Consider the following 25,020-nt stretch of genomic DNA (forward strand, 5'->3'; position numbering starts at 1 on the left):
CCAAAGTGCACAACCACACACTTCCCTACGCTGTATTCCATTTGCCACTTCTTTGCCCCTTCTCCCAAACTGTCCATGTCCTTCTGCAGACTCCTTGCTTCCTGAGCACTATCTGCCCCTCCACCTATCTTTGCATCATCTGCAAACTTGGCCACAAAGCCATCAATTCTGCCATCCAGATCATTAACGTAATGTGAAAAGTAACGGACCCAACACTGACCCCTGCGGAACACCACTAGTCACCGGCAGCCAACCAGAAAAGGCCCACTTGATTCCCACTCTTTGCCTTCTGCCAGTCAGCCAATCTTCTATCCATGCTGGTGCTTTACATGTAATACCACGGGCTCTTATCTTGTTGAGCAGCCTCATGTGCGGCACCTCGTCAAAGGCCTTATGAAAATCCAAGTAAACAACATCCACTGACTCTTCCTTGTGTATCCTGCCTGTTACTTCCTCAAAGAATTCCAACAGATTTGTCAGGCAAGATCTCCCCTTAAGGAAACCAAGCTGACTTCAATCTATTTTGCCACGTGCTTCCAAGTAGCCTGAAACCTCACCCTTTATAATGGACTCTGAAATCTTACCAAGGGCTCTGGGGACTGACTACCCAGGGAGGGGTTGTCCAGGCCATGACTTTATTCCTTAGAACGTAGGAGACTGAGAGGTGACGTTATAGAAGTGTACAAATTCATGAGGGGTATAGATAGAGTGAATGCACACAGTCTTTTTCCCAGGGAAAGGGACTCAGAGACTAGAGGGCATAGGTTCAAGGTGAAGGGAGAAAAATTTAAAAAGGACCTGAGGTGCAACTTCCTCATGCAGAGGGTGCTGGGTGAATGGAATAAGCTGCCTGAGGACGTAGTTGAGTCGGAGACATTTAAGAGACATTTGAACAAGTACATGCATAGGAAAGGTTGAGGGGGTTATGGGCCAAACACAGACAGATGGGACTCATGTAGGGACGGCACCTTGTTCGGCAGGATGAGTTAGACCAAAGGGCCTGTTTCCATACCGTCTGACTCAATGACTAAACCCTTCAAGGTTTCATAACTTTTTTTAATCCTCTCTCTCCACCAAGTGCACAGCCCCAGATTGTCCATTCTCTCCCTGGAACCGAAGTCCCTCATCCCCGGGAGAATTCTGGTAAATCTCTTCTGCATCCCTTCTAAAGCCTTGACATCCATCACAAGTTGAGCTGCACAGAACCGAACACAATATCGCAGCTGAGACCTCATGTGCATTATAAGCTGCTTCAGAATGCTACCTTTGTTATTCCAAAACTTTGCTTCTAATACATCCAAGGATCTCAAAAACTTTTCACCATCTCAATTTGTCCATCAATCTTCAGAAATCTGTGTGCGCGCATCCCTATCTCCCCTTTCCCACTGATTTCCCGTCCCAGTCGACTCCCCCCCCCAATTCTCCGACCAATCAGCTCGGTGAGATCCCGGACCCAGCAAAAAAAAACGAACTGCTGGGGTATCTGTGGAGGTGAAGGGGTGATCGACATTTCAAGTCGTGACCCTGCCTCAGTCCCCTTGATTTTCTGCTCCAGATTCCAGCATCTGCAGGCCCTTGTGTCTCCTGGATCTGGCACCCATGACATCACCTGACAGGGTGAGCAGACAATCCCATTGAAGAATTATCACACACGGAAAAGCGAGGAAAATTTATTAACATTAAATTAAACAGCGTTAAAAGATGGTAAGGTGTCCACAGGATTAGACTAAATAAATGGAATAAGCTGTTCAAGTAGCAGCCAAAATGGCCACACATCCCTGCTGACCACTGCACCTCTCTGCACTAATCCCATAGGGTCTTTGTCCTACTGCACCTTGTCTATTCAGATGTCTGGCTGGATGCTCTGTAAATCTGGTTATTGCATCTGGCTCCACTGCTTCGTCTGGCAGCACGTCCTGGATATCAACCACCCTCTGTGTGAAAACCTTTCCCCACCCCCAGATCCCTTTTAAACCCTCTCCCTCCCACTTCTTGTTTCTGACATCACTACCCCTGGAGAAGAGATTTGGACCGTCGACCCTATCCGTGCCTCTCATCATTTTGTCAGGTCGCCTTCGGCCTCCTTCACTCCAGCCCACAGGATGTCGGTCAGGACGACCTTGGTGAGGCACACACTCTGTCGACGTTGCTCCTTAGAGACCTCTATGAGTCCCTGTAAACTCTGGGTGGATAGGGTTGTCCTTTTATTCTTCAACATTTCATGGAGCCAAGGCCAATAATGTCAGTGTCAGGAAAGTTCTGCTCGATTGTCGATGTGAGAATTTCTCTCCACAAGCCATAACAGAGAATGGGTGCAATACTATTCGCTCCAGGATAAGCTTATTTACAACTGCACATCGCCGAGTTTTCCAGGCTCCAGTGGGGTGACAGAGAAGGCATGAAAATTTACTCTTGCAGTGAGGACAGCAAATGAAGGCCAACGTGCCTGTTCTAAACCAGCTGGGGTGACTTGGGTTCAGCCTTATGACTTGGTCCAAGGGTTTCTGACTCATGCAATTCTCCATGAAGCTGAAAAAAAATTGCAGTTGTTACGTGATGACGAACCTTCACACATAAACCATGGAGACACAGACCACAGACGCAGAAAGTTGGACAGAACAAATGATGCACAGGGAGAAGACCAAAGCAGCCACAATCTGCAGAATCAGGCACCCACTGGAAGGGACAGCAAATATCCAGACATGGAGGCAGTGAAACATGAAGAGAAATCGTAATGACATAAACAACCATAATTGCAGAAGGCTACCCTAGAGGTTCCCTCTGGGTCAGGTTATGGGTCAGAAGATTTCAGTGAGTGTGTGCATGTGACAGAGAGAGAGAGAGAGAGAGAGAGAGAGAGAGCGAGAGAGAGCGAGAGCGAGAGCGAGAGCGAGCGAGAGCGAGAGAGAGCGAGAGCGCGAGAGAGAGAGAGAGCGAGAGCGAGAGCGAGAGAGAGAGAGCGAGAGAGAGAGCGAGAGAGAGAGCGAGAGAGAGAGAATTCTTTAAACCATACTTTGAACACAACACTAAAAAACAGCAGGAATCTATATTATCAAAATTACCTGTTCTTTATTCAATGGAGATGATTCTGCATGTGACTTATGCCTACCTATAATGAACAAAATATCCTTTATAAATTATGGATACACAATATTGTCAGATTATTTATGCCTCAGTTCCAACATCTAAAAAGTTGACTCTCATTTGCTCTTTCATTTTAACCCGTTTCAGTCCATCCTTTCCTCACAGTCCAGTTTGAATATCGGGTGCTGACGGTATCTCTGGTTAACTGGTTGGGGAAGTTAACCACAGATACCATCAGCCCCTGGTGTTATCTCTGGTTAACTTCCCCAACCAGAAGTTGGTTCTGTGGGAAAGGGTTAAACCATCAATGGAAGAGTCACTTTGCCCACAGGGTCCCACAGTGACCCCCGAGGTGTTTCACATGGAGCAAATCAGGAAATTCTGCTGCCCTGGCCTGTGACCATCACTGGGTGGAAACTCCTGGGCTCGGAGACCACGGAGTCTGGATACAGGCTCCCAATCTGGACAGGGAGCTGGATCAGGAAATCCGCCTTCTCATTCCTCGTCTTCAGAGACCGAGGCTTTCCCCAGGACAAGGTCTGCCGTCTCATTCCCATTCACTTTATCATCAACCTCTCTCCTCCCCTCCCTCAACTTCCCCTAACCTTCTCCGCTGTGGCAACCTTGGCCTGAGAATGTGCAATGCAATCCCACTGAGCAAATTCACAGAGTCCCGATCGAAACAAACCAATCCATTCACATGAAAAACACGACGATGCTGGAGGAACTCAGCAGGCCAGGCAGCATCCATGGAGAAAAGCAGGCGGTCAACGTTTCGGGTCAGGACCCTTCTTCAGGACTGCAGATAGGAAAAGGGGAAGCCCAATATATAGGAGGGAAGAGCAGAGCAGTGATAGGTGGACAAAAGAGGGGAGGTGGGGTGATAGGTAGATGCAGGTAAGAGATAGTGACGGGCAGGTGCGGGGGAGGAGGGGAGTGCAGATCCACCGGGGGATGGGTCAAAGGTAAGGAGAGGAAAAAAAGGGCTAGGAAAGGGAAGATGGTGGTGGTGGGGGGGGGGGGGGGGGGGGGGGGGGTAGTGTGGGGAAGGGGAGTGGCAATTACCTAAAGTGGGAGAATTCAATGTTCATGCCATTAGGCTGCAAGGTTCCAAGATGGAAGATGAGGGGCTGTTCCTCCAGTTTGCGCTTGGAATTCTCCTGGCAGGGGAGGAGGCCGAGGACTGACATATCAGTGATAGTGTGGGAGGGGGAGTTGAAGTGACCGGCAACAGGGAAATGCAGATCGCGGTTACGGACAGAGCGCAGGTGTTCTGCGAAACGGTCACCTAGTCTATATTTGGTCTCGCCAATGTAGAGGAGGCCACACTCGGAGCACCGAATGCAGTAGATGATATTGAGATTTAAATGGATTTGTTTCTCAATCCATTTATAAGGATGTATCCAACCTTAGAGAAAGAAGACACAGATGCTGGAAATCTGAAGTAATCAACTTGCATCTCCACAGAGGCTGTCTGACCTGCTGGGCATCACCAGTGTTTCCTGGTCTGAGTTGATGTAACCTAACCTTACACACCAACCCCACCACCCCCCTCCCCACAACCTGCACCAAGGATCTTAGGGTGGATTCCTCACCCAGGTAGTCCAGGGAAGTTTGTACCTCTTCACTGGGCTCCCTAGCACCAAGTGCAGCAGGAAGTTGGCAGAGCTCCTCTGGGAAGAGCAGGTTAATGCACATGGGATCCAAGGCGAGCTGGCTGATGGCATCCAACATGGGCTGGGTGACAGGAGGCAGAGAGGAGCAGTGGAAGGGTGTTTTCCTGATAGGAAGCCTATGACTACTGGTATATTTCTACATTGCAGCATCTCTGTGTGGAAGATACAAAAGCCTGAAAGCATGTACCACCAGGCTCAAGGCTTCTACCCCATGCTTATTGAATGGTCCCCTAGTACAATAAGATGGACTCTTGCCCTCACAACCTACCTCGTTATGACCTTACACCTTATTGTCTGCCTGCACTGCACTTTCTCTGTAGCTGTTACAGTTTATTCTACATTCTGTCATTGTTTTACCCTGCACTACCTCGATGCACCATGTAATGAATTGATCTGTATGAACGATATCAAGACAAGTTTTTCACTGCACAAGTGACAATAACAAACCAATTGCAATTCCACTTTCAGCAGAACACCGCAAAATCTGGGTCAGAGTTGCTCCCAAATGAAAGGGAGAGGGGTGGGAAGGTTGGAGGGAAGAGAGGGGGAGTGGAAATGAGAGAGGGAGAGAGAGTGAGGAATGTGCTGAAGATTTCCCCACAACTGTCTCCCTTTCAGAAGCTGAAGTGACGGCGAGAAGCAGTTGAAACTTTTCGCTGTGACCGAGTTCCTTATAAAGTGACAGAACCGCTGAATGCTTTGACATGTTTGATACTTACAGTGACAAATCAGGGTGTACACAGAGTAGATCATGGCAAACCCGACTGTCAATATGAAGAACGTGCCCCAGGTTTGAGCGTGGCTGTGACAACCTTGATCTGAAAATGTCAAGTGGACTCAATGAGTAAATTCACGCCGACTATCCCCACACCCACTCCCATTTCGACATCACCTTTAATACAGTAAAATGTACAATGGCACTTTTCAATCCAAATTAACACAAGGAAATATAAGCAAGGCTGCCAATGAAGTGCTGTTAAAATGCATGGATAACAATTGTAGATTAACATGTTAATATTTGTAATGCATGAATTGTGCGTGCTCAAAGATATTAATGATTAGAGAGAGATGGGGAAGGGGGCAGAGAGATGGAGTGGAAGGGAACACAGGGAGGGAGGAGAGAGGAGAGGAGCAGAATACTGGGAGAGAAGGAAATGGAGGAAGGAGAGGGAACGGGAAGAGTGGGGAAGGGTACAGAGGGGAGGGGAGAGGAGGAGGGGAGGGGGAGATGGAGGGTGGGGATTGGTTGGACAGAGAAGAGGGAAATCGAGAATGGGGAGAAAAATGGGGCATTGGGGATGGAGAGGGGGCAAGGGATGGGGTGAGAGGGAAGAGAGGAGAGGGTGAAAGAGGGGCTGAAGGGGTGAGGGGAAAGGGGGCTGAGGCAGTGATACAGTGAGGAGGAAGAGAGATGGCGGCAGAGAGAGCACAAGGAATGGGTCAGAGGGGGAAACAGAATAGTCCGGGACAGAACAGGAGAGAGGTGGGGCTGACGGTGGCAGTGGGCACGTGAGTCTGGCATGGGGACCGATGATAAATCTTTCTCTCGCTTCCACCTTCTCTCCCTCCCTCCCTCCCTCCAGCCTTCCCACCTTCTCACGTTCCCTCTGCCTCTAGCCCGGATCAGCCCAGAAGCAAGACGGCCTGGATCCTCGCCCCACTCTCCTTGCAATACCCCACTCCCAAAACAAACCTGCTCTAATTAGCAGTGAGTGTAACCAAGCTTGTGGGCAATGGGTCATGTGTGGTAGGCTGGTACAGCAGGTTAAAGCACATGGGATCCAAGGCAAGCCAGCTACTTGGATCCAAAGTTGGCTCGGTGACAGGAGGCACAGGGTCTGATTGGAAGTCTGAGATTGGTGGTGTACCACAGGGATCGGTGCTGGGACCTCTCCTGTTTGTGAGATCTATTAACAACCTGGATGTGCGTGGAGGAGGTATTAGTAAGTTTTGAATGACACGAAAATTAGACAAGGGGCCAGTTGATGAATTGGAATTCTGGAGGACAGGGGTGCTCACTGCAGATGGGGGCCAAAATAGATCCAATTCACAGTCTCAGCTTTGGACAAGGGGCTTGCAAAGCCGTCGGCACATAACTTCAGGCGTAGAACCAAACTTTTTGGAAAAAAAAAACCGAAGGCCGCGATCTTGGGGGAAAGGCCAGGTTCTCACGGCCGCTGCGTTGCAACAGTCGCATGAAGTCCACCCCCACCCCCTACCCCCCCGGACCCCGGCGACGCCAGGCGGCGGAAGATATTGTTCGAGAGACCCAAGTGCGATGGAGAAAGAGCACTGAGGTTGTAACTGTGGATGGTAAAAAGCGTGAAACTTGGGAAAACATGAGAATGAAAAAAGTGAGGCAAGTGACTGAACCCCGCTGTAAGGTTTCCATGTTTAAACACGCACAGCTAACAAGCACAGCTCCTTCACCCTCATAGTTGCTGTTGGATATTCAGCACATACAATTGCTCGGGTAGAACCAGCTACTAAGAAATGCGTGGGTACCTGAGCTCTGCCTTTAGATGAGTGACCAGGGGAGAGCGCGAACGCAGTCCCCCACTACCACAAATTATGCAGTCGAGTATCCCGCATTTGGGGACATCGCAGGCGTCAGCACACCCGCAGTGCAATGGGATAGCCTCGTCCTGGAACCTCGGCCGTCCTGATCACCGACGGTTCCCTGCCAGGTAAGTATGCTTTACCCCGCTCCCGCTCACCCAGCCAGCCACATGCATCACCCCTTAACATCAACACGAGCCACATTGTCAAACCTTACATTGCTTCTGTTTACCCACAATCAGCCTAGAGAAACGTATATCTCCATGTTTTGCCTTTCCCGTCTCCTAGTGTTACTTTTCCCCGTTTCACGCTGTCTTTTCGCCCTCCTTATCTGCATATCTTCCTTAAATGGAAGCGGCCGACCTGCAGCGCCGCGGCTCCCCGCTGGGTGTCACACCGCCCCAGGGTTTCATTCACAGATCGCGGGCGTGGGGCTGGGACCCGGTGCGGGGCTCCCGTCCGCTCTCGGAGCCTCTGCAGACCCCGCCTCGTCCTGTCCGGCCGGGACCCACAGACCGGGCTCAGCCAGCGCTCCCTTGAGCTCGGCTCACACGGGGTCAGGGCTCTGGAGGCCGTCATCCAAGTAAGGGCTTGGAGTGTGTGAGAGCTCTGATGTTGGATCAGTGTCATGAGGGTTCATTGAGGAAACGTGCTGTTGTGTAACTCGGAAACCATGCACAACTACACCCAGAATTGAAGTAAAAACCCCCATATGATTCCATTCCATCTGAAACTGGGGCCTTAAATCTGAATAAAGACAGTGGCATGACTTGGCCATGGCAGAGGGGAAAACCATATGAAAAGACACGAGGGTAAACAGGTAATGACCAACAGGTTCCAATGGATCAACACATGGTTCCCAAGTCGTACACGTCCCCTTGGGTTGGGAACGTGTGACGAGTGGCCTGCTGCTGGGGTGGGGTGATGGGCTCCTGGCTCTTCACAGTCTGAATCAATGATTGGGAATGAGGGGATCAAGTGTAATTTATCCAAGTTTGGTGATGATCTGATGCTCACAGTCCACCAGCACACATAGGACATGCTGATTACTCAGAAGAGAACACAGTCGATTGCATTGGTGGGACCAGTAATGAGGTAAACTCACTCATCTGCCGAAACTTTTCCTTCAGGATGATGATGGAGATGGTGATCACAATAATTCTGCTAAATTCCAGTACGATCTGAAAACCTGCCAAGTACAGATGGTGTGGGGATTTAGAGCATATTGTTTCATTACTAACGGTGAAAATTTTACACAACAAATGAACTGCTCCTTACCTATCTTCTCCAGGAAGTTCTTCACACATGGATGAGATAACTTCAGAACATCCATGAGTATAAATGTGATCCAAAGCAGGGCAGGCACTGTGTACAGAACAACTGTTGTTGCAGTGACAACACCTGGAGCAAAGATCCAACAGTGGGTGGTAATTCTCATGCTACTTATCGGGAAGTTAAACCAATAAGGTGCAGTGCTCCCATTCCCTGTCACTGGATCACAGGATTTATATCCTGGTTCTGGGGGCATGGGAGATGCTGGAAAGGCTGCACTTATTCATTATCTACTGGTCCTGAGAGGGGGGATGGTGGAACCCCTGGTATTGTCATGGTGATGCTGGGTCGATGGTGGACTGCGCCATCACCCCGAGTTGTCAATGTTCACACACCGTGACATTGCCACTCGAGTGTAGTTCATGAGCCAAAGCTGAACCCTCGCTGCTTCCTCACTGTGTCGGTGGTGACACCGATGTAAACACCACCTCACTGCATACCTGCCAGTGGTGTTATCACCAAAGGATGGGGGACTTGAGGGTCCCTGAGATCACTCCGTTATTGGGGATACACTTGTACTGGCTGTGGCCAGACTAATGCACTTTGGAAATGGAGGAGGCTATTTAACCCTGGGACCTCCTCAATGAGACCATGGTTGGGCTCCGATGTATCTCCGTATGCCACCTCTTTCCCCAGCTCAGCATCAATTGTCCAACTATTCACAACATTTTGTGTGTGTGTGTGTGTGTGTGTGTGTGTGTGTGTGTGTGTGTGTGTGTGTGTGTGTATACACGCGCACGCGCATGTTTCGTTTCTGAAGTTCACTCCTGAAAGCCTTTGTAGATGTTGGCCCTGGATCCCCAGGTGACAGAAACAGTTCCTACCTCCCCCATCGGTTACCATAAGTGACCTTGGAAACTTCCATCAATCACTCCTTAAGCTTCTCATTTCTGAGCAGCAACCTTGGTTTGTGTGATGTCTCCTGGTGTGTTAACCCATGAAACCAGGGAGTGTTTTGGCAATCTATGCTGCAGTCACTCCAACATCTTCTTCCTGTGATGTGGGCCCACAACTATGGTCTGACCAGGGCTTTGTATGTCTGTGGCATAACTTCTATCCCCTTGTAACCCACTCCTCTGGATTTAAGGGCCCGAATTCCATTAACCTTCCCGTGACCTTGCAGTCATGTAGATGGACCCCTAGGTCAGTGTCCACTACTTCTGAGCATTTGGTTTCATCCTTAGGACAAACGTCTCACGTGTAACTCAACTGAAATTCATTTGTCCCACTGTTTACCAACAAGAGTTTATCAATATCTCTTCATAATTTAATATCACCATCCACACTGAGTAAAATGTCAGGACGAGAATGGAAGCAGGAATGCGCTGGTCTGCATTGGGGAATCGGCAGTGGAGAGGGTCAGCAGCTTTAAATTCCTGGGCGTTAACATATCAGATGACTTGTCCTGGGCCCAGCACATAGATACAATCACAAGGAAAGTGCACCAGTGTTTTTACTTTCTTAGGAGGTTAAGGAGGCTCGGCTTGTCACCGAACACTGACAAATTGTTGAAAGTATCCTGACTGGTTGCATCATGGTCTGGGATGGCAATTCAAATGTGCAGGACCATAAGAAGCTGAAGAGAGTTGTGGACTCTGCCCAATACATCAGGGGCACATCCCTCCCCACCATCGGGAGTATCTACAGGAGGTGCTGCCTCAAGAAGGCCACATCCATCATCAAAGGTCCCCACCATTCGGGCCATGCCATCTTCTCACAGCTCCCACTAGGCAGGAGGTACAGAAGCCTGAAGTCCCACACCACCAGGTTCAGGAACAGCTACTTCCCTTCAAACATTCGGTTCTTGAACCAACCTGCACATCCCTAATCATAAGAGTTCAGCAGCACTATGATCACTTTGCACTAAAATGGACTTTCTTTTGTTCTAATTGTGTTCTTCCTCATAAAAATCATGTATAAGTTTTGTTTAATTGATGTTTTTCTTGTGAATGTTGTGTATCTGATGCTCTGTGCCTGTGATGCTGCTGCAAGTAAGTTTTTCATTGCACCTGTGCACACATGGACTTGTGCAGATGACAATAAACTCGACTTTGACAAACTAACATTTCTATTGGGCCGCTCTCTTCCCTTTAAGTTGCTTGAGTTCTCCCTTTCCTTCGCTGGTTTCAGGTCCTTGTGACGATATTGTTGACCCTCTCTGATGGGACGCTGGTCCAAGTGCGGTCCAGGTGGAGCCTCCCTAAAGGTGCAGCTCCTTCTGGACCACACGTGGTGTCCCGTGAGATGGAGCCTCACGTTCGAAAACCAATCCTTCTGTCACATACACCCTTCCCTAATCTTCTTATCCCCGTGCAAATGGGAATGTGGCTCCCGTAACAATCCGGGTGTTTGAACCCTTGATATTTTTTTATATTTATTTACTAATCACACGTACATCAAAACACCCAGTGAAATGCATCTTTTTGCGTTACTGAGAATGTTCTGTGGGCAGCCCGCAAGTGTTGCCACACTTCTGGCGCCAACATAGCACACCCACAACTTTCTAACCCTTACGTCTTTGGAATGTGGGAGGAAACCGGAGCACCCGGAGGAAACCCACGCAGACACGGGGAGAATGTACAAACTCCTTACAGACAGCGGCCGGAATTGAACCCGGGTCGCTGGCGCTGTAATAGTGCTATGCTAACCGCTACACTACCGTGAGCTCCAGATCAGTCATTCAGTTCTTCGCACCCCCTCCACTTCCTGTCTGGAGAGGAGACTAAAGACTCTCTGTGATTGGACACAATGCACAGGCGCGATCGCTTCACCATAAACTTCCGCATTCAAACACACAACCTGTTCTTCCACAACTTCATCTATGTTATTTCTGTCTTTTCAGCGAAGTATAAATCCTGTTCATGAGGAGTTATTATTTTTTAATAAGTACACTTCACACTGAATACTGGGTAACATTTTAAAAGCATCCTGAGATTTCCATGAACCACAAGCAGCCCTGAGTTAAGTGACAGCACCTCCTCCCCACTCTGCACCAAACCTCCGCTCTGACTCAGTTCACACTCCATTTAACAAGTGCTCCATTACGAAAACTCTGTGCCTCCCCTCGGGTCAAAGTCTCCACTGTTCCAGGAAAACCCAGGCTCACCTGTACCTGACTGTGGGATGTGAGGCTGTGTGTGGATGCAGCTGGTGCAGAGAAAGCAGCTCACAATGTAGTGACTGACACACTCGTCCGCTCCATCAGACATGCAGTGAGACTCCAATCATCTGTATCCAATGGCTCAGTGCCTGGCTCACCTGCTTCTGATCCCGCACTTCCTCTAAACCCACCAGGGCCCCATTCCTGAACTCCCTCTAAACCCACCAGGGCCCCATTCCCCACACAAAAAAAGGGCCCCATTCCCACTTTCCTTCAAATCCACCAGGGTCCCATTCCCCACATTAAACCCACCAGGGCCCCATTCCCCACATCCCCTTTGAACCCACCAGTCCTTGTTTCCTCACACTCCTTTTAAACTCACCTGGTTCACTGGAAAATTTATTGGACTACTGTGTAACATCTTAAAAAAAAGTGAATTAAACGGATGTGGGGAAGTAATGTCTCCAGACACTCTACGCAAAAGATGCTTTCAGTGTGTGTTTCGATGTACGTGACTAATAAAGAAATCTTATCTTATGTGTAATATCCAATAGTCCAGAAAACCTGCCAGTCCGGCTGCACTGACGTGCCGAGGGTGCCGGATTATTGGAGTTTTACCCTCCTGCCACCTCTTGTCCAAGTGATCGGTTTCTCATCAATGGAGAGTTCTTGTGAACATACCTTCAGTAATACTCCAGAAAATGAGGGCAATCTGAAGGACGAGGGATGAAATGTTCCAGCCAGACAGCCACAGCAAGAAATGAAATAATTTCCCCTGAGATTCTACAGTGCAATGAACAAGAGCATTAAAACTGTTTGTTTCACAGTAACCCGCTGACCGATCTACAGATAACAGATCTGACAGATCTACAGGACAAGGGACGGGTACAGACAGAGTGATCCAGGGGTGGTCAGGCTAGAGGAGAGACTCGGTTTCCACACACAAGGCAATGCAACCAGTTCAGAAGTGGACAGACACCCGAACACTGACTGAAGGCGGATCAGTGAGCTCATTCACACCAGGAGCAGGTCAGATTCCCCGGAGAGTCTGGAACAGAAGCACCTTATGGGTAGGTACTTTACACTCTAGGGCCAACTTACAAAGTGCCCACTGTCCAATGTGAAATCAGCCCTGCTTTAATGATCTCACAGATATGGATACATCATCCTAAAGCTGGTGATGATTGGACTGAGTCCCACATGGTATCGAATGTAGACAACAAGAGACTACTGATGCTGGAATCTAGAACAGCAAACAATCCGCTGGAGGAACTCAGCAGGTCGAGCAGCGTCTGTGAGGGGGAAAGGAATTGTCGACGTTTCGGGTTGAAACCCTGCATCAGGACTGAGAGCGGGTGGGGGAGATGGCCGGCATGGACAGAAGGGGAGAGACGAGAAAGGATCCTGAGGCGACTGGTGGGCTGAGGAGGGTTAGGGTGACAGGCAGGTGGTGCCAGGTTAGGGGAGGGGAGCGGGGTTGGGGATGGGAGACTGTGGCAGGTGAATGAGAGATGGAGGCAGACAGAGAGAGAGGAAAAAGGGGAAAAACACAGATGGAGCGAGGTGGGGAGAGGCAAGGGCAGAGAGGGCTGCTGGAGGGAGATAAGCAGGAACGCATTAGGCTGCCGGTGCTGGACTCTGATAAGGTGGTGAGAATGGGAAATCCACTGATATTTACTGTAAACCTACCTACTGCCTCAGCTACTCAGACTACGCCTCTTCCCACCCTGTCTCTCGGAAGGACGTCCTGTCTCCCAGTTTGATCTGCTCTCAAGATGAGGTTTTCTGTCCCGGGACATCTGAAACGTCCTCCCTTTCCCGGAAGCCTGGTTTCCCTTCTGCTGTGGTTGACGGAGCCCGATCTCCTCTGTTTCTTGTACTTCTGCTTCTCACCCCACCTCCTCCTGGACGGAGCAGAGATCAAGTTCCCCTGGTCTTTACTTTCTCCTCCCACTTCTGATCCTCCCACATTTTACCCCCTTTCCCCACACACTCCCCACCCCTCACTTCACCCACCTTCGTCCCCTTCCCCCTCTTCGTTCCATCCATCCACCCACTCACTTCACACACAGGGTTCCCACCACCCCCCCCTCCCCACCACCCTCATCTGGTTCCACCTGCCATGCACCTCTCCCCTAATGGTTCACCTTCTTGCCTCCTCTACTTCTCAGAGTCCAGCACCGGCAGCTCTTTGTGTCCCCGCTTATCTCCCTCCAGCAGCCGTCTCCACCTTCCCCAACCCCCCCCCTGCCCCCCACACCCCCTACCGTTCTCCATCTGATTTTCTCCCCCTTATTCTCTTTGTCGGCCTCCATCTATTATTTACCTGCCACCGTCCTTTCTCGCCACTCCCCCCCCCCCCCACCCCTTTACACCGGCCATCGTCCCTCACCACTCTCAGTCCCGACACAGGGTCTCGACCCGAAAAGTCAACAGTCCCTCTCCCCCCCCAGAGATGCTGCTCGACCCGCAGAGTCCCTCCGGCAGATTGCTGGTATCCAGCCGAGGCTGGTCGGTAATGAAGTCTGTTCTGATGCCTGGGATCGCACAGATACCTACTTTCTGGTACTGGGTGAAAACCTCTCGAGGGCAAAGATACAAGTGTGGAGGAGGGGAGATGGTGTCCGGGAAGGGAACTGGTAAACTGGATGCAAGGAACCCTTCACCACCAGATGACTTTGCTCATTCACTTGTCACTTTAACTGACAAGTCCACCATTCATTGTCCTTGGGGATGGTGGTGAGCTGCCTCCTTCACCCACCCTCCACTCTATCCCGTTCCCTCAAAACTCCACTCCTTTTATTGCCACTCCAAAAAAATTACCTCCACCCCCCCAGCCCTCACCTCTGCAAGTTCTGATTCAGCTCCGCAGCTCCTGTTTTCGGAGCGCCCGAGTACTAATTCAGAGCCTCTTCGGAAATATTGATGCGATTATTCCCACTGAGACCATTATGGCCCTTTTACCATGGCTGCTCCCTGTGGTAAACCCTCATCTCTGTTCCCTGGGGCCCGAACTGAGTAGGTTTGAAAATCTCCCTCCAGTTCTAACAAACCCACAATGACCTGACTTCCTGCCCAGTTCAACGTTGCTCCACATTGTCGATGATTTTTATCTTAGTTATTGTTCCTCCTGCTTTCTGGTCTGTTATCATCACCTTTCTGGCTATAATCCCCCCCACCCACTAACCACTGAGAAATACCAAACCTCACAACAGTGCAGAAGTGTAGAACAGTGACACCCTGAAGACAAAGGACAAGGGAACGGGTGAAGCTGGTTAATCTATCGTTCAAAGCATTTGCTTTGCCTAAAAGTCTAACATTAATGAGACAAACCTCAGAGAGGTACCCACCAGTTTATATTTTAAGTGTGATTTAAACACGAACGCATACCTTGCTTTGAAGCATGCTGTAAGGCATGAAGAGCAATTGATCCAATAATGGACAATCCGGAAAACAACAGTCCTGTGGTCCAGAGCATAACGACTTGAATCTGCTCTGGGGGGATACCTGCAAGTTAGAGCAAATCTTTAATATATGTTTTATTTATTAGGCAGTCAGGATGTCAGTGTTTAAGTTATATAAAACTATGAAAGACACAGATAGGGTAGATTGTCAGAATCTTTCCCCCATGGTAGGGATGTCAAGAACAAGAGGGCACAGGTTTAAGGTGGGAGGCAGGAGTGTTAAAGGGGACCTGAGAGGCAAGTTTTGCACAGAGAGACTGAGAGGCAAGTTTTGCACAGACAGAGAGAGAGTCATATCCCGGAATGTGCTGCCAGAGGCACTGGTGAAATCGGATACACGTACCACTAAGAGGCATTTAGACAGGCACTTGACGAGGCAAGGGCTAGAGGGGTATGGATCTATGGGAGGCAAATGGCATTTCCCCGCGCCTCCTCTCCCCACCCTCACCGACCGGGGGCTGGGAGGAGTGGGGGGAGCCGGGACACTGAGCAGACTCACCCCCTCACTCACTGAGTCAGTGAGGCTGGCTGATGGCTGCTCTTCCCGTGCCTGCTCGCTCCCCCCGTCACTGCCATCTCTGTCACCCTCTCCCCCATACAGTGTCTGTTCACTTCCGACTTACCACAGTTCAAAGTCGAGTTTACTGTCAATGCACCAGTACATGTGTGCAGTGAAAAAAACTTACTTGCAGCAGCATCACAGGCACAGAGCATCAGATACACAACATTCACGGAAAAACACAAATAAACATAAATTTACAAAATTAAACAAGAAAGAGCACAGTTAGAACTTTGTGGTGCAAAGTGGTCATGGTGTTGCTGTACTGAGGTAGTGATTGGGGTTGTGCCGGTTGGTTCAAGAACCGAATGGTTGAAGGGAAGTAGCTGTTCCTGAACCTGGTGGTGTGGGACTTCACCTGTACCTCCTGCCCTGGGAGCTGCGAGAAGATGGCACGCCCGGATGGTGGGGTGTTTGACGATGGATGTTGCCCTCTTGAGGCGCGCCTCCTGTAGATACCACGAATGGTGGGGAGGGACGTGCCCCTGATGTGTTGGGCCGAGTCTATCGTTCTCTGCAGCTTCTTACGTTCCTGCACATTCGAACTGCCGTCCCAGCCGTGATGCAACCGTCAGGTTCAGGGTACAAACAGATATCAGGAACGGAACCCTGTTGTAACCTGAGGGCTGCCTGTATCGGGTACAGAAGGGAGGTTTCGACAGGGGTCTGGGTATCCTTTATGGTTTTAACCAGGTCTGGGGAATGGCTGCTACACTGCAGAGAGAAGAATTTATGGAGTTGGCATTATTTTTGATCAGTCTGGTGTTGGATTTGATTGTTATTGTCACGAGTACCGAGATACAGTGAAAAGCTTTGTCTGCACACCATCCTGACAGATCACTCCATACATAAGTGCATTGAGGGAGTAAAAAGAAAACAGAATGCAGAATATAGTGTTGCAGTTACAGAGAAAGTGAAATGCAGGTAAACAAATAAAATGCAAGGTTGCAACGAGGTAGATCGAGAGATCAGGAGTTCTTTATCGTACAAGAGATCCGTGCAAGAATCTGATAACATCGAAGCTGTCCCTGAGCCTTGTGGTACCTGCATTCAGGCTTTTGTATCTTCTGCCTGACAGGAGAAGGGAGAAGAGAGAATGACCAGGGTGGGAGGGGACCTTATGTTGGCTGCTTTCCCAAGGCAGTGGGAAGTGTAGTGGAGACAATGCAGGGGAGGCTGGTTTGTGTGATGGACTGGGCTGTGTTCACAACTCTCTGCAGTTTCTTGCGGTCCTGGGCAGAGCAGTTGCCGTACCAAGCTGTGATGCATCCAGATAGGATGCTTTCTGTGGTGCATCTGCAAAAATTGGTGAGGGTCATGTGGCATATATTGAATTTCCTTTGCCTCCTGAGGAAGTAGAGGAGCTGGTGAGCTTCCTTGAATTAAATCAAATGTTGATGTGAAAGATACTTAAAAGTTCAGCCATCACTAAAGTTATTAATGGAAGAGTTTCAACTGAGAAAGATAAAGAGAATTACTGGATAAAAGAAATCTAGAATCAGTTTATGCAAAAATGTGAAAAATGAATGATTATCAATAGTTAAGACTTTCTCAAACAAATACCTTTGTTCATTTTCAGATTGATTCAAAACTGACAGCCGTAACAAAGGTAACCTCCAGTAGTTTTGTACTTGTGGTTGATAACATTGTGCAGTTGAGATTGTGTCTGTTTTTATGTCTTTGTCACCTGTAATTGACCTCTGAGTGACTCAGCACAGGTCATGGAAAATTACTGAACAAGAAAAAACTGCATCAGAAGGAACTGTAAGAAAGGCACAAGGGTCAGTTTTTGATTGAGAGCACGGTGCTTTCCCTTAACTTCTGCCTTGCTAGCAAGATAATAAAAGGACTGTTAACAGTCCGTGTGCTCGAGTTATTTACAACAGCATTGTGCTGTCAGAATATCTCTTGAAAATTGCCAGTTATTGAGCTCTCAATGAATTACAGTGACCAGTGTTTCTCTGCCACATGAAGGTGGTATCTGGATGTTCAATGCTCAAGTTTATATATCCAGAGAAAATTTCTGACACTTGTGTGAATATTATTTTGACAAGACAAATCACATATCAGAGAGAAGTCACAGGAAGTTTTGGCAACGAGGCCTAAATCCTTTGCTTACTGTTGTTAGATTGTGTCTCATTTTAAGCCATGCTATTTTGAAAGCCTCACTTTTCAATGGCCCACATTATGTTAACTAATACCCAGAGCTCTTTTTGTTTTACAAATTGTCTCTGTGTCACAAGAAAAGATTAACCATATCGGAAGTGAAAGACATTTTCATTGTTCCATTCCAACAAAAGCATTTCCTGGTGCAACTGTATAATCCAAAGACCATTTTCAACCATTTTCAACCTTGAAGAAATCAAATCAGCTGTGCATTGTCCACAATCCCTTGAAGTTTTAAAAGATACACATTTGGATTTGATTCAATTCCTGTCAAGAACTGCTTTTGCTCCACAGAATACAAATAAAGAGCTTTCCACCTAAACATTTTGAATCTCACAGAGGACACCCACACCCCAGGGGACAGTGAGGAAGTATGCTCGGGTAGCAGTGTTTGAACGACTGTACGAGGGATTGTACAACAGAGTGGTGTAGGAATTTGGTGACACAATATCCAGAGGATATTTGTCTCCCTATTTAAGGAAGAATTTGAGGTTTAGGAAGCAATTCACATTAGATTCACCAGGCTAATTCCTAGAATGAGTGCTAGTCTTATGTTGAAAAGTTATATGGGCTAGATTCATACCTTCTGGAGTTTAGTAAGGTGAGAGGAACCTTGACTAGAACATAAAAGATCCTGAGAAATCTTGATAAGGTGGGTGTGGAGAGGATGTTTCCCCTTCTGGGAGAAAATGGAAGCAGGCATTACTGATTGAAAAAAGAGGTTGCCCAGGTAATACAGACATGAGGTGAAATATTTTCCCTCTTGAGTCTGCAGAACCTGTCCTCAAAGGGTGGGAGAAACAGAGTCTTTGAATATTTTTAAGACATTGGTGGATAGATTCCTGATACGCCAGGGACCACAGTCTGGCGAAGGAATGTTTTACGATCTATACTCATGCATGGCCGGGTATGAAGGAGGGCCTTCCACCTGAAACATGAGACACACGGGACTGCCGAAGCTGGAATCTAGAGCAAAAAAAAACAAACTGCTGGTGGAACTCAGTGGGTCAGGCAGCATCTGTGGAGGCAGAAGGATGGTCGATGTTTCAGGTCGAGACCTGCATCGGGAGAGGAAGTAAGTTCAAAGGAGATGTGTGGGGCAAGATTTTACACAGAGAGTGGTGGGTGCCTGGAATGCGCTGCCAGGGGTGGTGTTGGAGGCAGATACGATAGGGGCGTTTAAGAGGCTCTTAGATGATGTGCAGAGAATGGAGGGATATGAACATTGTGTAGGCAGAAGGGATTAATTTAATTAGGTGTTTAATTACTAGTATAATTCATGCTTAATTTATGTTTTTCTTGTGAATGTTGTGTATCTGATGCTTGTACCTGTGATGCTGCTGCAAGTAAGTTTTTCATTGCACCTGTGCACACATGGACTTGTGCAGATGACAATAAACTTAACTTTGATTTTGAAAGATAACAGCAGCTGATTGAATACAATTGCACAGTTTTACTTCAATATTTTGCGTGCAGACAAATAGTTCCATTGAATGACATACTTAGAGTGGGAGCACATTGTAACTGATAAAGACTCCCGTGAATGTTCAAACACCTTCGCTGGGGCAAAGTAATTCACATGGATGGTCTGAAAGGTTCTGAAGACAGAAACCCTTCAGACTTGAAATTGGTGTTGTGGGGCTGACTCTCTGGATACGCAAATGCTTGCAATTATTCACTGCTTAACTGATGTCTGATTTGATGTGGGAAAATTGACATCGCCCCATTATCTTATGTTTGGCCAATGCATACAAGAATGATTGATGTCATGTCCATAAGACAGTACAATATAAGGGCAGAATTAGGCCATTCGGTCCATCAAGTCCGCTCTGCCATTCAATCATGGCTGATTTTTTTCAACACCATTGTTCTGCTTCTCCCCGTAACCCTTAACCCCCTTACCAATCAACAACCTATCAATCTCTGCCTTAAACACACCCAGTGACTTGGCCTCCACAGCCCTCTGTGGCAACAAATTCCACAGATTCACCACCCCCCGGCTGAAGAAATTCCTCCTCATCTCTGTTCTGAAGGGACATCCCTTTATTCTGAGGCCGTTCCCTCTGGTCCTAGACTCTCCAACTGATGGAAACATCCTCTCCACGTCCACTCTATCCAGGCCTTTCAGTATTTGGTCGGTTTCAATGGGATGCCCCCCTCATCTTTCTGAACTCCAGGCCCAGAGACATCAGACGACCTCTGAAGAAGCTCAGCCCATCCAGGTTTTCAGTGTATTCAGTCAACAAGATACACTGTGTGGCAGTGGGGGAGGGAAGGGATGTTTAGTGTGGTTGATGGAGCACCAGTCGAGAACCACGGTCAGCATGGATGAGATGGGCCGAATGGCCCATTCCGATGCTGTACAACTCCTTGACTCTAATTGTCATGCAAGCAATGAATGGGGTGACATATGTGGGTGTTTTGGAACTGCCCACACTCATTAAATCACTCGATTGAGTAGAAAACATCTTAACCAAAGAATGGCAAAAAAAATCATGCCACTCACAGGCCCAGGATGATTCAAAGTGGTTTCAGTCCAGTGACATAGTTTGCCTCAGTACTGCTACTCTGCAGGGAAACCTGCATTCAGTCTGCCCACTGCAAGGTTCTGCAGACAACTTTCTAGCAGCAACCTAACCACTGATGCCGAGTGATGCTGTTTTCCGAGAGACTGGGTGGAACTTCCCTGCCTCTGAACTCGTCCCACAAGGTCTTTTATCTTCACCTTAGGGCACAGTTAGGAGGTTGGTTTGAAGGCCCGTCCCAAAGAGAGCGCAGCACTTTGCTGGCACTGCACTGAAGTGTAGCCTGGAGGCTCTGGTGTGGGATCGGGACTCACAAACCTCTGAGTCAGTACTACAGACTGAGGCACAAGTGACAGGGAAAGGTCCATGCAAACAGAAGCACAGAGCCCATTTTTTTGGTGGACGTTCCAATGATGGTTTGGATCCAATCAAAATAGATGTGGGGTCTTTGCTGCAGAGGTTGGAATGTCTGAGAACTGTGCCTCAGTTAACTAAAGATCGCAATATTGAGATTGGACTGCTCAGAAGATGCAACAGACTGCCTCAACTCTCTTTGGGACAGAAGAGTGTAGCAACCATTAGGCTTCGGGAGGACCCTCTACTGCCTAGGGAGAGATGCTGGGAACCACAGAACAAAGGGTCCCACTGAAGGAAAGTGGGGTAACGGACACCTGGTCAGTCTCAAGTGAGAACACAGCTGAGACAGCTTTACAGTCCTGTGGACCATCCCATTGGAAACATCCCACTGCGAACTATCTGGAAGACAGGACAAGCAGATGGGAGTGTCTGGGACCTGACATCTTGTGGAGAAGTACTATTTGTTAAATTACAAATCTCAGATAAACACTCCAGTAATTTAAGAACCAAATGGTTAAAATAATTGTAGGACGACACCAGCAGGGATTTGAAGACGTTGGGGAAACACATGCTTGTACAGATAAGGATTGGAATTGAGGCTGTGTACAGGCAATAAAGGACAAAGCAACATTTGGGGACAATGTGAAGAAATGTGTGAGTCGCCTTATGAGATGACCGACAGCAGTGACCCCAGAGACCAATCACTGAAGAAGACCCTATTGAGGACTGACTCACCGAGTTCGAATCCCGTCCAGGTTCATCGAGAGTGGGTAATGCCTGAATACAGGTTGTGGGTTTTGGAAGTTGTGAAAGTAAACCAAAGAGCTGAGTAACTAAAAGAGTTGTGAAACTAAAGAGTTAATGAGTCTTGTCTGAATCCGCAGAGTCAGTTGTTTGAACCAATTGTGATTAATAAAGAAGTTTAGTTGTTGGGTAAAGTCATTGTCTGGTGTGTCTTATCATGTGCTGGACTGAATTGGCAACAAGAGGCTCCAATGGCCCAGAGTGCGGAATATCTCCAAACCTACCTCCTTGTTTCCCAAGGGACAGCTTCTAGTTAATGATTCTTCCCCAGTGATATCCCAGCCAAAGGAAATCATCCTCCCTACTCCACTCCATCAGGCCTTCATATCAAAGCTCTGATTCTGCCTTGACTGTCTCTGCTGCACTGTGGGCTTGCATAGGTTGGGTGTGAATGCACGGGGACATAACATTTACTCTCAAGCATAAATCGGACTCACCATAAATAGTTAGGGTGTAATTTGCCTGCATGGAGCTGACAGGGTTGCTTGCCACACAGGTGTACGTTCCACAGTCAACACTTGAGGCTCTTATGATGATGAGGTTCTTGTTCCCATTCGTCAGCTGGTGATGCCGGTAGATTTCCCCTCCGTCTTTCCGCCACTGATACCGATGAGGATCTCCGCTGACGTTGCAGGTGAGCTGGATGGCAGCACCCGGGGAACTGGAGTTGCTCCATAATGAAAGTCCTGACAGCATATCTAACGGGGAAAATATTGACGAATGAGTTGTGATATTTCAGACTTCATCAGTAATGAGATCTCACTGTGTGCACTAAAGAGCGGACTTGCGTTGACACATCCCAAAGGGTTCACTAACGATAGACTATAGAAATGATACTTAAAAGTGCAGTCTTATTGAGGTTTATGAGGCGTTGGACAGACCACATATGGAGTAATGTGAGCAGCTTTGGGCACCATATCGAAGGAAGGATGTGCTGGCATTGGAGAGGGTCCATAGGAGGTTTACAACAATGATCCCAGGATGAAAGGGTTAATGTATGAAGCGCATTTGACGGCTCTGGGCCTGTACTCGCTGGAGTTTAGAAGGATGAGGGAGGATCTCATTGAAACCCACTGAATATTGAAAGGTCTGGATAGAGTAGATGTGGAGAAGATGTTGCCAGCAGTGGGAGAGTCTAGGACCAGAGGGCACAGCCTCAGAATAGAAGGATGTCCCTTTAGAACTGAGATGAGGAGGAATTTCTTTAGCCAGAGGGTGGTGAATCTGTGGAATTCGTTGCCACAGATGGCTGTGGGGTCCAAGTCATTGGGTGTATTTAAGGCAGAGGTTGATAGGTTCTTGATCGGTGAGGGTGTCAAAGGTTACAGGGAGAAGGCAGGAGAATGGGGTTGAGAGGGAAACATAAATCAGCCATGATTGAAATGGTGGAGGAGACTCAAAGGGCTGAATGGCCTAATTCTGCTCCTGTGTCTTATGATCTTAATGATGAGGAGCAGAGATACGATAGATAGTCAGAGATTTTTCCTCAAGGCAAGGGAGTCTGGAACTAGAGGTCTATAGAGAAGTGGTTATCTGGAATGAACTGAACTGGTTATCTGGAATGAACTGCCAGAGGACGTAGGAGAGGAAGATACAATTACAATATGTAAAAGACATTTGGACAAGTACTTGGAGAGGAAAAGCATATAGAGGGGTACAGACCTAATGAGGGAAAATGGGATTCACAGATTTTGGCATGAACAAGTGAGACTGAAAGAGCCCCCTTTCTGTACTGTCCCATTCTATAATTCTAATCAGACCACTTTTAAAACACAGTTATTTTGAAACAACTGACAGCGAGTATCTGTCCACAGCCTTGTCACAATGGCCCAGTAAATGTGGCTTTAAGAAAGTCAGGAGAACATTTGACCACAAGATGGTTGTCTGCAAAACATGACCAGATCTTTCACCTCCTCCTGGAGCAGTGAAGCAGATAGAGGAGGTGCCTGAAAAATGTTCCCCTGACCCCACAGCACTGCCTCAACAATGCAAAGCCAAGACATCACAGAGGCTGCCCGAGTCTTTGAATTAACTCACTTTCAAGACATTCTTGCACTGACTAATTTTGCGGTGGGGTTAACCAATTGTGTTTCCAGAGGTTAAATAGTTCACTGATTTCACTTGACTTATTAACACATTACCAGTTTTATACCACAGAAATGGTAGCACACTGGCATAGATATGCATCATCAACAATATTATCACATTTCTAACTCTCTGAAAGTTTGTCACTTATACTCAGTTGCTCAATGTATAGAAGCAATAACTCATGCACAATTGCAGGGTCACTGTTAAAATCTGTGTGCTAGTCATACTGGATTGATTGTGGGCCGTGGTGGGCTGGTAATCTCGAGAAAACATCATGAGAATGTGTCGGAAAGGCTGGGTTGATTCTCTCATGAGGTTTCTACATCATAAAGAACTAACAACATTAAGTAAGTATTATGTGGTTCTGCAAAATTGGGCCTTGCGCAAAAGACTAACAACACATCAATAGAAGAGAAGTGACAGGTAAAAGAGCAGTGCAAGATACATCGCGTCACAAAACTGTATGTTAACAAACTCAGCCTCATACAAATGCAGCCACATCAAGAAGCTGAACAACATTCAGGACAAAGCAGCCCCCTTGTCTGGCACCCCAGCTAAACCCTGAACACTCCACCACCAAGGCACAATGGCTGCAGTGTGTAGCGTCTACAATGTGCATAGTCCCTCACCTAGGTTAACCCAACAGCACCTCCCAAACCACCCCAGGGGCAACAGAAGCCAAGGAACACCACTGCCTGCGGGCTTCACATGCCATCCCGACTGGTGAGTGTATCCCTGGTCCTGGGTCTTATTCCTGGAACTCCAGCGGCTCTGGGTCGATGCCTGCACCACACACACTGTAGCGGTTCACAGAGACAACTCACCACCCACGGGGCAATTAGAGATGGGAAATAAATGCTGGTCATCCCAGCAATGCCCAGATCCCAGGAAAAGAATAAACAGGAATAAAAACGAGGATCAGTCAACATCTGAGTTGTAAAAACCCATTCAAGAACCTACAATTAAAATATTAAAAACCTTAGTTTTTTGGTTGATAGGCCATTAAAGATAGAACATAGAACAGTACACAGAACAGTACAGCACAGGATGAGGCCCTTCAGCCCACTATGTCTGTGCCGAACATGATGCCAAATTAAACTAAATCTCTTCTGCCTGCACGTGATCCGTATCCCTCCGTTCCCGGCACGTTCATGTGCCTGTCTTAAAGCTTCTTAAGCACCACTGTTATATCTGCTTTCACCACTACCCTTGGCCATTCCAGGCACCCACCACTCTCTGTGCAAAAAAAAACTTGCCCCACACATCTCCTTTAAACCTTCCCCCTCACCTTAAATGCATGTCCTCT

General features: G+C 47.9%; 1 protein-coding gene and 1 non-coding gene across 5 annotated transcripts in view; both read right to left on the minus strand.

Moving 5' to 3' along the window:
• Nucleotides 1-1,654: 1,654 nt before the first annotated feature.
• LOC127585776 (uncharacterized) overlaps nucleotides 1,655-25,020 on the minus strand; it is a 41,421-nt gene continuing 18,055 nt past the window's right edge. For all 4 annotated transcript variants that reach the window (XM_052043462.1, XM_052043461.1, XM_052043463.1 and 1 more), the window contains 8 exons: nucleotides 22,064-22,324; nucleotides 15,142-15,258; nucleotides 12,433-12,534; nucleotides 8,598-8,720; nucleotides 8,425-8,508; nucleotides 5,480-5,578; nucleotides 3,063-3,109; nucleotides 1,655-2,529 (listed from right to left, as the gene is read on the minus strand). In XM_052043462.1, coding sequence (XP_051899422.1) covers nucleotides 2,452-2,529; nucleotides 3,063-3,109; nucleotides 5,480-5,578; nucleotides 8,425-8,508; nucleotides 8,598-8,720; nucleotides 12,433-12,534; nucleotides 15,142-15,258; nucleotides 22,064-22,324 — 911 coding nt within the window. In that variant the 3' untranslated portion in view covers nucleotides 1,655-2,451. The remainder of the gene's footprint in view (nucleotides 2,530-3,062; nucleotides 3,110-5,479; nucleotides 5,579-8,424; nucleotides 8,509-8,597; nucleotides 8,721-12,432; nucleotides 12,535-15,141; nucleotides 15,259-22,063; nucleotides 22,325-25,020) is intronic.
• Nucleotides 7,292-7,455, minus strand: LOC127586147 (U1 spliceosomal RNA). The gene has a single exon (XR_007958652.1). It is a non-coding gene; the product is annotated as a U1 spliceosomal RNA (small nuclear RNA).

Source organism: Pristis pectinata, chromosome 34, assembly GCF_009764475.1.
Source record: "Pristis pectinata isolate sPriPec2 chromosome 34, sPriPec2.1.pri, whole genome shotgun sequence".
Lineage (NCBI taxonomy): Eukaryota > Metazoa > Chordata > Chondrichthyes > Rhinopristiformes > Pristidae > Pristis > Pristis pectinata.